A 13996-nucleotide genomic window follows, 5' to 3' on the forward strand; every position below is an offset into this window, starting at 1 on the left:
TGAAAATTCACTCTTTTTTTTCAAGAGAGTATGAATGAACGAATCAACGAACGAATCAACGAACGAACAAACAAACGAACGAACGAACGAACGAACGAACGAATGTACGAACGAACGAACGAACGAACGAACGAATGTATGAAGGAACGATGTGATGAAAGAATGAACGAATGAATGAATGAATGGATGGATGGATAAATGAATGAATGAACGAACGAACGAACGAACGAACGAATGAATGAATAAATGAACGAACGAACGAATGAATGAACGAATGAATGAATGAATGAATGAATGAATGAATGAATGAATGAATGAATGGATGGATGGATGGATAAATGAATGAATGAATGAATGAACGAACGAATGAATGAATGAACGAACGAACGAATGAATGAATGAATGAACGAACGAACGAATGAATGAACGAATGAATTAATTAATGAATGAACGAATGAATGAACGAAAGAATGAATGGATGAATGAATTAATGAATGAATGAATAGATGAAAAAATGAATGAAAAGATGAAAAAATGAATGGATGGATGAATGAACAAATGAGTGTACAAATAGATGTATGAATGAAGAACCAATTAATGTACAAATAAATTAAATCAAATGCATGCCTAAGCTTTATACCTCTTCAGCTTTTTTCTTTTCTTCTGCAGCTTTCCTTTCTGCTTCAGCCTTCTTTTGATTCTCCTATCAATGCCACATGGAAATGAAGAATGATGGGGAGCAGTGAAACATGATGAACATGAGACAACAATATCAAGTATCCATGGAAACAAAGAGGATTATAGAGAGAACAATGGTTAGACATACATTGGACCAACGCTGACAGATGACAACTGAGTGAAATGTTACACTTAAATATGACATCTTAAGTACAGGGGAATATCGATTTAATGACAAAGAATGTTACTGAAGACATGTTACATCACCAGTGAGAAACAACAAATGAGAAGATAAGTAACATGAGAAAGGTATTAGGCCTTCGTCTGTTGGGCGAGCAACTAATGTGTGAATTGTAATGAAGTTAGGAAATGAAAACAAGATGAAAATTGGAGATGAAACTAGACATACCGAAATCAAGTTCAGTTGAGCACTATCATATCGTCTGTACAGAACCACAAGAGCATTAACCTGGCTTGTTTAATAAAGGGCAATGCCCTTCTGGATCTCAGCAGATGATCATTTACATCATCATCAAATCAGAATTCTGTTTATGATACATGAACCCATATCTAAATGTACAACACACATGAATACACACTGAGGCATAAATTCATATCAACAATGATCTTTGCTATCATGGCTTGTTTGATACAGAGGACAGTCATGTACAACTTTGTTGAAAAGACCAAAATCTTTTTGAAGGAATAAATTTGACAGATGAATGATCAGGAGATTGAAAACTTGCAAATATCTGTACCAAAAGAAAAAGTCAAACTGATACTCATGTAGAATATGAAGACAAATATTAAGCTACTTTCTTATAGACTTGTCTTTAATGACATTGAAAGTGACAAATTTCTTGGAGAGAATGCAAAGATGAAGTGTGATGACAAACATGGTGCTCCTCATAATGTATGGGGCATCTCTCTAATGGAGGTACACGTAGAACGGGACAAAACATTCCATCCAAGGAGAAAGTGCTGAGATGAAACAAAAGTAACTGATGATCAATGTGATGAGATGGATGAACGATCACCATGGCAACATTACCTCCTCTTCTCGCCCCTCCTCCTCCTTTCTCCGCCTCTCATCCTCCTCTTCCTGCTGCTGTCTCTCACGCTCCTACAGAATTCAAAGAATTGCATTTTGTTTAATCAGCTGTAAAACAAATCTTGGGAAGGACCTCGGGTTAAAACCGCAGATAGTGCATGTTGAAAGGAACATTTGATCCATCCAGTTAAAGAGATAGAGGATGATATCAGACGCCACATTCATGAATCATTCTTTGGTCCATGAACATGAATGCATGTTGAAAGGAACACTTGATCCAACAATTTAAAGAGTGACGGACTGATATCAGATGCCACACTCATGAGTGATTCATTGCTACATGTACATCAATACATGTTTTATTCTGTGCTGTGTCTTATGATTTCAAAGCAAATCTTGCCAAGCATTTCACTCTATCAAGTTCTATATTGGTTGATGATTTCACAACTTCAACTCTGTAGCCTCACAATTATACTTATATACAAATATAATTTCATAGGGAAAGTCAGAAAATCAAACATTTCTGATGGAGTAGCTCTGTATGTGTGAAAGCTGGATGACTGGGATGGATGGAACTGCAAAACCTGATGAAAGAAATGAAATGAGGAAAAAACGGTTGAATAATTCTTGAGGATGAAGCAGCATGTGGATGGTCTGAGATGAGATGGAGTTCACACGTTTTACCTCCTCCTCTCTCTCTTCTTCTCTCCTCCTCCTTCTTCTTTCTTCTTGCTCTCTCTCCTCTTCTTGTTGTCTCTCCTCTTCTTTCATCCTCTGACGTTCCTTAGGAAAAAATTCAGCAATGTTCACAAGAATATTACTCTGTTAAGAAAGTCTTTACAAACGTGAGGTTCACCACTATTAAAATACATGTGATACTGCACAGATAAACGTATTAAATTTTTTTTTTTAATATTTTAAAAAATCGTCATATGTATACAGAGAAAATTTGAGTAGTAACTTGTAAACATTGTCTGTTAACAAAGATCTCTGTGATCAGTAAAAGGGGATAAAGAGAGATTCTTCAAGGGATATAGTTGGAAACATTTAAAAATATTTTGATTTTTCATCATTTGTTAGAATCATCATTAGCATGAATCTAATTCTCGCAATACGGGCCCAGTAATATAGCAAAAACAGAGCCCAACAGTTTAAAGAAAAGTTAAAAATAGAGAATAAATTGACAAATTATTTGGGAATTCAACATCTCCTTCATAATGAACACAATCTCATATCACTTGAGATATGAATACATCGTATATTGATCTACCGGTACTTAGTAATATAAATCTAATTTATACTGTATCACTGCAAAAGGGTTTCAATCTGTACATCGATATATAATACAGTAACAGAGGTCAATACCAGCATGAATAACATGAATATTCATTATCATTCCAAAGTCGACATGCATGAATTATATGAATATTCATTAGTACTAATATTCATAAATATTCATGTAATGATGAAGAAAGGAATCACAGGGGAATGTTCTACATGTGGAGATGGTTTCAAGGCACACTTTTATCCTGGATTGAAAATCTGAATATAAGATGAACAAAACTCTTGTAGAGGTAAGGGGAAAAATGATTTTCAATTAGTGATGCAGGTGTGTGTAGGGTAGAGCAGAAAGAGATTCAGGCATCAATGTTAAGAGGTGAAGTTCTCTTCTGCAACTCACTGTTTTTTATAATAATTTCTTTAGACATTTAAATTATTATTGTATGGCTCTCTGAAACCTTTGATGAAAGTGCTTTGTAAACACAATGTGCTATTAGTTTTTAATATTAAAATGCTAAGGCAAACAGATGGCACTCAATGCCATTATACCCAAAGGATTATGAATGAAAATGACCTGTATGGTATTTTGGGGGGCTACTTTTCAAGCTAGCCTGCATGAAAATAACACTCTAAAACTTTGTTTTGCATTGAACTCTACCTTTATGCAAATTTACAGGGGCTCTTTTTTATTTTCGGGGGCTCTTTTGGGCATTTCCGGGGCTATTTCGCCCCGAGCCCCGTGTATTTTTTTCACTGGCATTAACTCTAGGGGAAAGTGTGTCAGTTAATACCCTTATAGCTCTTATACGATGAAAAACCCCTCAGTTTTACACTTTCAACATAATACACAAAACCCCTTTCTGCTCTGACATTCTGATAAAAACTTGTGATGATTTGGAAAGAGGGAAGGAGTGAAAGGAGGATTATTAAACAGACTTGGGTGAAGGTAGGGTCACTCCTTCTTTACCTCCTCCTCTCTCCTACGTTCTTCTTCTCCATCATCATTATCTTGTTGTTGTTGTTCTTGTGGCTCTTCCTCTGCCTATAAAACAATTGTTAGCTTGAGCTCATTAGAGCAGTGCAGACTCGACTCCTAAAATTTGCTTTTTTCAGAAACATTACTTAATTACTCATGCTTAAAACAAACTGACTATATAAATGAGACATTGTAAAGAAAAGTTGTTGATATAATTTCTTGATTGAAAGTGGAATCTAAGAAACAAGATTACATAATATATTAAATTCAACATGATTTTAGAAGTGAAAAACAACCATTTGACAGAATATTGACATCAACATATTAGTGAGAAAGTTGTTGTACTATGTCCATTGCTTATAAAGGCAGATGGTGAGTTTGCATAATTTTTACCACATGTATACATGGAGGAATTCCATGTGTTAAGAAAGAACTGGGACCCGTCTCACAAAACTTGTCATCAGTGACAAATGACAGTCTTTGTTATAAGCTACTGAAATCCTTGCTTCGGATTGGCTATCAGCAGAATTTGTCACTGATTTTTGTAGCTTGTCATTGAAAAAAGGCTTTGTGAAACAGGTCCCAGGACCCCGTTTCATAAAACTTGATATCAATAACAAGTTACAAGCTACTGTTATAACTTATAAGCTACTGAAATCAAGGCATCTGATTGGCTGAGAGCAAATTTGTCCTAGAAATTGTTCATTTGTTATAGACAAAAAGTTTCATGAAACGGGCCCCAGGTCTACACTTCATGTTCATATTGTAATTGCACAACTGTAACTCTTCATTAGTATATCGTCTGTTTGGAGCCAGAAGGGCATTAACTCATGTACTTTATCACAGAGTTAACGCCCTTCTGGCTCTGAACATATGTGAGAAGTTAGAGTGGGTAAATGGTTAGTTCAACAAGATATCATCAATCTTACACACATTTTAGTATTCATTTGAAATTACCGGAGAAGCTGCAATATTGGGTTGGATATTTGAAATATATAATTAGCATATAAAGATATATTACGGACAGGAAGTTTAACATGATCCTTTTTTTTTAGAAATTGGAGAATTAAAAAGAGCTTGGTTGTTTTAAATATGTGAATATAGTGTAATGAGAGTATATTTTGCATTGATATTTCATTTTTGGAGGAAAGAAGCATTGAGCAAAGTACATACTGTGGGACTTTAGCAGTGAATGTGGGGGAGGCTTCTTTTGATGTTGGAGGGGGAGGGGGAAGGGAGGGGGAAGGGAGGGGGAAGGGAGGGGGAAGGGAGGGGAGAGGAGGGGGAAGGGAGGGGGAAGGGAGGGAGAGAGGGAGAGAGGAGGGGAATGGAGGAGGGGGATTTGGGTTGTTATCCAAGCTTCAAACCTGAGTGATTCTCATTTCCTTCTGCAGACAGGACTGATTTGAAGTTCAAAGTGAACTAAAAGTCCAGGTTTCAAAGAAGTGCTTACATCATAACAGGAAACTAATGCAGATAAGTCTTTACAATGTACTTTCCCCAGGCTGTTGCCATTGGCAGATCCTAAGGCACAGGACATTCATCATCCCTCTCCCCATCCCCCACTCCTTCTAAAAATTTGCTACCCTTATATTTTGCTTTCAAATATATTCTCCATCCCCACCAGCCTAAATGTGCGTACCTTCTTTTTGAATGCCACAAAGACGTGTATAAACATGCTTGTTACCCCCCCCCCCCCCCCCCCACTAATTTAAAAATATTAAAAACCGTGATAAAAAATATCTAGAATCTACCACTAATTCAAGCCAAATTAGTCTTTCTCATAATTTGTAAAAGGGCTGAAATGCTAGACTACCTCTTCTTGTCGTCTCTCTTCATCTTTGCTTGCTGCTGCTGCCGCTTCTTCTTCTTCTTGCCTTTGACGCGCCTCTTCCTCCTCCTTCTCACGACGTCTACGTTCTCTCTCCTTTCAAAAAAAGAGAGAGAAATATAACACAATAATAATAATAATAATATTGGATATTTTTATAGCGCACATATCCACCATGCATGGTGCTCAAGGCGCTCCAACTATTACCCCGCCTCTGCTAGGCAGCCGATTATGGCGCTCACAGCATTCAAGGAATTTTTTCCTACCGGTACCCATTTAACACCTGGGTGGAGAGTGGCAAATGTTGATTAATATCTTGCCAAAGGACATTAGTGCCATGGCGGGACTCGAACTATAATACATGACAGCGAGAAAGTCATATAAACATAACATCCCAGCTTTCATTTTCCTCGTATTTCGTCTGATCCAAGCTGAAGCGAGGCTATAAATTTCTCAGATTCATTGGGTATGGTAAGAAATTTGATGCTGTCAGTTATGTATGGAACAAACTACCCTAGACTTGCCCATACAGAGTTCAACATAATCAAAAAATATATATTATGAAATGATACTCCACCTTTGTTACAACCTGAATCGGGTGATAACAGAAAAGTAAACTAATCACTAATTTCATGCAAAGACGATGAGCTACGGACACATCAGACCAGGTCAGATGTCCTTCATATTCAATGCTTCATCCTTGCCTCTCCTTCATTCATATGAGGCAGCAGAATATTAAAAAAAATTATTACAAACATGAAGAAAATTATTTCTTATCTCTGATATATCTCTGATTGTCACGGTGCCCCCCCCCCCCCCCAACACCTACAACTGGGTGTGCCATTCACTCACAATATACGAGCCGGGAGCCAGTAGGCTCATTATTCACAGGTTACCATCTCCCAGCCAAGTTTGAATCAATCAGCTTCTAAAGCTGGGTGTTCCTTGATTAAGCCCATGGTGATTAGAGAATTCAGTATTCAAGAGGTTAATCTACACTTGATGCCATGAACATCACGGTCCCGTCTTACAAAGAGTTGTGATTGATCTAAATTAATCGTAAGTCCTCCAATCAATCGCAAGTCCTGTCTTACAAAGAGTTGTGATTGATCTAAATCAATCGTAAGTCCTGCAATCAATCACAAGTTTGCAGTCTCCTATCTCATGTATGTACATAGTTGCAATTGATATCAATCGCAAATAAGTTGCGATTGATATCAACTCTTTGTAAGACGGGGCCCAGTAGAAGTTTGGAATGAAGAAAGTACCTACCTCTTGTTTCTGTCTCTCTTCCTCCTCCTCTCTCTGTCTCCTCTCTTCTTCTTCTCTCTGCCCTTGTGTGTCGTCCTCCTCCTGCTGTTGACTGGATGATGTGTCTTCTACGGCACCACTCTGAAAAATCAAAACATCAAAGAGGTTTGTACTAACTCTTCTGTGGCGAGGCTATCTTTATGAGGCAAGATGGCTCAGTGGTAAAACTATGGACTTGTAACTGGAAGGAACTGGGTTCTAAACCAAGTCAATGTGCTAGTGCCCTTTGGTAAGGCATTAATCCTCATTACAGAGTACCTCAGAGGGGACTTAAAGCCGTCAGACTCCTGGTTGCTTACTTAAAACAGTATACACATGCTTTCTTGTCCGGTAAAATAAACCATCAAACCAACCAACCAAAGAACGATTTCAATAAAAATCTTCCCCAGATCATGAAATTTTCTGATGAATGATATCTCACAAATGAGATCTCAGAAAAAGTTTAATAAATGATAAATAGGTATTAATTTGTATTAATTCTTTTATCAATTGTCTCCTATAGTTTGTGTCTATAAGCTCGCATTGCAAATAGGGAATACACAGGGCCTAACCAGCCAAGAGAAGAACTTGTTTATCACCACCTCCATCCCTCCCCCTCCCCCCAAAAGAAATTCACTGTCAATCTTTGGGCGAATGGTTAAAGAGTATGATGAATATAAAGAAAAACACAGCATTTGTTTAGAGCCTGAAGTGCATTAATTCATATCACTTTCCAGGGAGTTAAAATATTACTTTATTTCTATCATGGTAGCACATTGCTGGCTCCAAAACAGATGAAATACCAGTAACCCTTGCAAAGAACCCGAGTTGGAATCGGTGTGTATTACTCTGACTTTGTATAATTATTCTGAAAGTATCAGTGTTAAATCTAGTTCAAACATTAACAGAAAATCAAGAAAATGTTAAATACATGTACATTAATAATTAACACAGAAGTTTGAAAGACAATTAGTGTAGACATAGCACTCTAGTAAGATGAACTTAAATTCAATGTGAGAATTTGTCATTTTTCATTCCATACTTCTGTTGGACCCACATTGAATTGAACATTGTCTATGGCTATCCAATAATGCTTACTTGAAAAAATAAAGGTATTTTACAAAATAAGATAGTTATTTCACTGCTTTTATTGCATTTTTATAATATGGCTTAATTTATACCATTCCATTTTTTGATGTTCTTGTCAATGGTCTGTATCACAGTTTGCTTTCAAAATACATGCAGATGGGAATGTGAGATTCACAGCAAATAATGAAACTAAAGTTTTGAAACAGATCGCATATTATCCATCAACTAATTGCGTGATTGTTGGAAGAACTTATCCACCAAATTTGAATTATTGTCAATTGTTACAAGCCACAAGGCTCTTGTATTCATTGAAAAGAACAAAGGCCAGTAGTCTACAATTTAATTTAAATATGGACCAAACAGTTTAAAATCTTCCATAGCTTGCAAAATAAGTCTTCTTTCATACAAGCAGTCCTACGACTTCACACCCTAGAATTTAAAAACAGGCTGGAATGTAGATACAAATGTACATGTAACAATGTATCATTGGAACAGAACTCATATATTGCATGAAGACAACAGTTTTATAATTTCATCAATATTTAAATTTTCAATTTTAATTTCTTATGAAAAAAATCTTCTTATCTCATTTACAAAGAGAAATACCTCAATCTTTTTTGGCGTCAACGATTCATTGTTGTTCTCCTCCCGTTGCCGACGGCGACGAGATATGTATGTTGACTACAAACACACATGCAGGGAAAGAAAAATCACACAAGAAAAGGAAAAATCATAGCACTCCAAAAGTGATGACGGAAATTCATTCAATGAAATGAGATTAGTTAAGATGATGAAAAACTGAAAATCATGCAACAAAAGAAATTAAATCATGTAATCATAAAAAAGTCAATTAGAGAAATTAAACATTATTCTAAATTCAGAGTTAAGATATGGCACAATATTAAATCAGGTTATTTCACAGAACAGAAATTATCCTGACAGAATTAGTTCAAACTTCAAAGTAAAACATTAAATCAAGGTAAAAACAAATCAAGGTAAAAACAGATGAAGTTTAGTATAAAAAAACATACATGACAGAATACCAATTCAATGTGACAAAATAGTTTGATGAAATACATCTTGTTCGTAGTTCTACTTGGCATAATATCCCATTCTCAGATTGACCACAACAATTCACACCCAACACTTTTTTATACATTCAAAATACTGCCTTTTATCACTCATTCCTTACTCTTTTCTCTCATGGAAACATAATGGTAATCTTCAAAGTTGGACTAAAATAATCAAGAGGATTGGAAGAGGGAGGGGGTTCAAATGAATAAAATTAAAAAAAATCAGGGCCCCGTTTTATAAAGAGTTGCGATTAATCTAAATCAATCACTAGTCCTCTAATGAATCCCAAGTTTGTAGTCTCCTATCTCTTTCTGTATGTTGTGATTGATATCAGTTGCAAATAAGTTGTGATTAATCACAACTGTTAATATAAGATGGGGGGGGGGGGGGGAGGAGGGCATCTTACAAGAACACTTTCTCGGTTTTATTGTCAGGACTCCTGCTTTAAGCCAAAGTCACAACTGACCATGAACTCTATGGCAGGTCCTTAGCAGATTTCATATAAAATAGTCTCAACATTTTTAAAGCCAATATGGTGTGCTTAACCTGTACAAGTGATAGGGGTGAATAAGTTCTCAAGTACGGTAGCCAAAAATACAATAGGGTTATATTCATAGCCCATTTTGTACTTGCTTCTATGCAAACGGGGGTCATATTTTGTAGAACCTTTTCTGAAGGCATCCAAAATAGGATACCATTTTCACCCCCATAAATGATGATCCATTATCGCCTTTGAAGATAAAGTGATACCAGGAGGGTGCATGGCCAGTCGTGACCTTGGTTATATGGCTTCCTTTAAAGGTAAAGACCAGTTCTGGTCATGAGATTGCATAGTGAAAGAAACGTTGTGGAATCGATCAGAAAAAGTTGATCATCTAGCATATAAGGATTGGTGTGTACTGCAAGGTTCTGGAATCATCAAAATGATAAGAAATTTGGCCCAGCCTCGGTAAAGTTACAAGCACTGTACACAGAAAGATGTGTAAGGGACTACGGGATATCTATCCAGTCCGGATAGATATAATAGTTTACCAAATATATCAATTAGTAGGCGGTTTCCCAGAAAAATGTGTATCATCACATATTCTTTCACATGATTGGTAATAAGAGCTTCCATTTCATTATTTGAGAGGGTGGCGTTTCCAAAACTGGCCTTTACCTTTAACTACATTCCACAGTCAGTCCCTCTCACTCCGCTGAACAACTATCCTGTTTCAATTAAACATGGTTGCGGGGGAATACTCTCATATCATATGACAGCAGACAGGAATGTTAGCTGAATGATTGGAAGCTAGACTAAAGTGATCCCAAGCTAAGTGCTTTCTTCATCACATGTGGTGTGTTCTCCTAAACTTAATAATATTCAATTCGTACATTGCACTCTACATGTTAACCCTTTCCTTCCTTAATCTTTTGTATGCAAGAGATGGAATGACGGATAAAAAGTTTTAAAACAATTTCTAAATTTTGCTTTTTAAATAATTATCCTGACAGAGATTGGTTGAAAATAATGAAAACCTCACATTTAATGCTGCAATTTTACACATACACCTCTTTCTTGTATCGCTTTGAAGGGGTTAAGTCTACTACAAAAAGCCATCAGTTTTGTGATGGTGCTATTTTGTGAAGTTTCATGTATATTGCAAGTAGCATGTTGGTGTTCATTGTTTGCACAGATATCTATATGCAAAAGTGGAGGCTTTGGAGTACCGGTATTCACTTAATTTAACATCATTTGCCATGTTAATGCAAGTTTATAGGCCTGTTTGGCCTCAGAATAATCTAATAGAGCAGTGCTGCCAGAGTTTAAGGGTTGCAATATTCTAGATGGAGATAGCCTGGATCTCCTAACTCTTTTTTGTATACCTCTCTTCCACCCTTTATAGTATTAACCACATGTCTCTAGCCCCCCCCCCCCCCCCCCCCCCCCTCCGAAAAAAAAATCTCTCTCTCTCTGTCTATCACTCTTTTTATATCTTTCTCTCTCTCTCTCTCTCTCTCCCTCAATAACTGTATCTATTCATCTTTACCGGACAGCTACAGCACCAGAGGCCCGTTTCACAAAGCCTTTTTTTAATGACAAATGACAAAAATCAGTGACAAATCTGCTAATAACCAATCAGAAGCAAGGATTTCAGTAGCTTATAACAAAAACTGTCATTTGTCACTGATGACAAGTTTTGTGAAAAGACCCCCAGAAGAACAGACTACTAAACTTTCAAAAGTCAATAAAAACTAAACTTTAAACTTAGTCACTTCTTCACATGATTACAGCATAGCTTCCCACATTAAACCAACGGTAAATTAGATCTGCCATCATCCACCATGGGTTCAGGAGCTAAATAAATATGAGATGCATGTAAATGTTTTACTGGTCATTGGTTAAGTGTATAGGATGAGCATGTGTATAGTAGGACTATGTCTATTCCATCTGGCCATGTCACTGTGTGTTATCATTGCTAGCCACGGCCATGCTAATATAGAGTTTGGTTTCCTGTGCCGAGCTGTGTAGGGCTACTCTCTGGGTTAGATATGAATGTATTATAGAAGGGGCGCGCATCCTGAAAATACTTAAAGGGATCTTTGCCTCAGATTCTGAAACAAAATCCTGGATTTAACTCATGCTGCAATCATAATTATAAACCTTTAGGTCAGTCAGGAACTCCATGACTTTTACAAGCCAATCGCCTGTCTGATTATCAAGATATTTATGATTGGAAATCAAAGTTTAAAAAATTGTTTTCCTAATGGTTTTTATTACACTACAGTCTATTGGGGAAAATGTCTACGGTAAAACCGGTCACTCACAGATTTATACTTTTTTGAGGCACTTCATTTGCGCTTCAATTCTTTTTAGGGCTTCAATATATTACACCATATCACAGACACTGATAACACGTAGGGCCATGCATCCCAATCTTGTACAACTGGAAACATTGTTAAACGGTGCCTTTAAAGAGAGATCAACCCTATGGAGAAAGTTTGCTTGGATGGAAGCAGAAAATGAATGAATCAAAGAAGAAAGTCATTTTATCATTGTTCTGTTTCTATGGAAGCCAACTTTTTTGAGGGGTTAGTTTCAATAAACAGGGCTTTACAGTAATATTTCATCAGGAGCTTAGGAAATTTAAAAGGAGAGAGAGAGAGAGAGAGAGAGAGAGTAAGGATAAGAGAAAGAGACAGTGACCAAAAGAGGAGAGACAATGTGAGAAAGAAATGGTAGAGATCTTGACATCAAGATACAAAAGAGAAAAAACGAGAGATAAATATACAAAGAATGAAAGAGAGCGTTAGAAAGAGATGGAGAAAGGATGAACAAGAAAAGAGACAGAGAGAGAGAGGGGAAAGGGGAGAGAGAGAGAGAGAAATTAGGGGAAGGTATAAAAGAATACAAGGTAAAAATAAAAGGGAGAAAAATGAAAAGACAGAAGAGAATGAAGAGAGAGAGAGAGAGACAGCAAATGAAAAGATTAAAAAGTGAGAGACAGAGGGATGGATGGAGAGAGAATACACAAAATGAGGGGAAAATCAAAGGGAGAAAAATGAAAAGACAAAAGAGAATGAAGAGAAAGAGAAACATCAAAAGAGAAAATATTAAAAAGTAAGAGGCAGAAGGACGGATGGAGAGAGAGAGAGAGAAAGCACAAGATACCACATTTCCATTTGAGATGTCCCTGACTGAATGGCGGGCATAGCTAGCATTCTTCAAGTACAAGGGCTGGTGTAGCTGGTGTATAGTGATACCATAGTGATACCATAGACACATCTTGGACAAATTATAGCTCTAGTTTGGTAGCAAAGAAAGAGAAGGTTCTACACATCCAGGTTCACACTTTAGAATAAAAGATCTTCACAAATTATATCTCCAGTTAATAAGTAGGAAAGAAAGAAGGTTCTATACATCTGTGTTCAAATTTTAAAATCAAGAATCTCCATACCAGGGTCACCATTCATATCTATTGTCTTGCTTTTCATGAACTTTTTAATAGATTTAATGACATGAATGTATTTTTTTAAGGGTTAAAAATGGCTTTTAAATATTTTGTAAGATATGACACAATACATGTTTGCCTTAATACTTACATTAATGTCAGCAGATGAGTGTAAAAAAAATACTTTTCTGTTTGTGGGAGCTCTTTTAGGATTTGGTGTTGTACAAATGAAGTAATCTCACAGTTATATTGAAGTATTTTATTGATTTTTTACCAGAGCTTTCTTTCAATATATATATACCCAAGGTCTATTGGGGCTTTCCAGAGCTATAGTGTAGGAGATGCATTTGATAAGGAGAAATAGAATATGAAGAATAAATAAAACTACATGATAATCGCCTTTTACCATTTTGCTCTTGATGCTGTTTCAGATACCCATTTGGCCCAGTGCCTCAAATTTGCAGAAGATAAACTAATCTTCATATATTTATTTCCCGTTTCTTCTTACAGATTATCTCACCTTTTGAACAAAGGCTTCTCAACCACATTTAAAAGTACTTTCTAATTGATAAGAATTTTACTGAATCAATTTTTCAGATATCTCCATGTTTGTAACATTCTATGTCCATAGCTCTTTCACAACTTTCTAAAACTAAACCAGTCAATGCTCCCATCCCTTTTTGCCATTGCATTGAGCTCTATCACTGAATGCCTGGAGTCAGAAACATTCTAGGCTTCCGTTTGCCAACATGTTCTCTCTCGTCAAAGGAGTAGCCATCTCTATACAATGTCAG

The 13996-nt window shown here is 36.5% G+C and overlaps 1 protein-coding gene across 4 annotated transcripts in view; it reads right to left on the reverse strand.

Moving 5' to 3' along the window:
• The window catches only part of LOC753216 (troponin I), a 70685-nt gene that overhangs the window by 17931 nt on the left and 38758 nt on the right, over positions 1–13996 (reverse strand). For 3 of the 4 annotated variants that reach the window (XM_030989716.1, XM_030989713.1, XM_030989712.1), the window contains 3 exons: positions 8803–8877; positions 7090–7209; positions 5803–5913 (listed from right to left, as the gene is read on the reverse strand). In XM_030989716.1, the coding sequence (XP_030845576.1) occupies positions 5803–5913; positions 7090–7209; positions 8803–8877 (306 nt within the window). The remainder of the gene's footprint in view (positions 1–5802; positions 5914–7089; positions 7210–8802; positions 8878–13996) is intronic. The other variant, XM_030989715.1, reaches the window with a different exon arrangement.

This window comes from Strongylocentrotus purpuratus, unplaced genomic scaffold, assembly GCF_000002235.5.
Source record: "Strongylocentrotus purpuratus isolate Spur 01 unplaced genomic scaffold, Spur_5.0 spur5_scaffold_18, whole genome shotgun sequence".
NCBI lineage: Eukaryota > Metazoa > Echinodermata > Echinoidea > Camarodonta > Strongylocentrotidae > Strongylocentrotus > Strongylocentrotus purpuratus.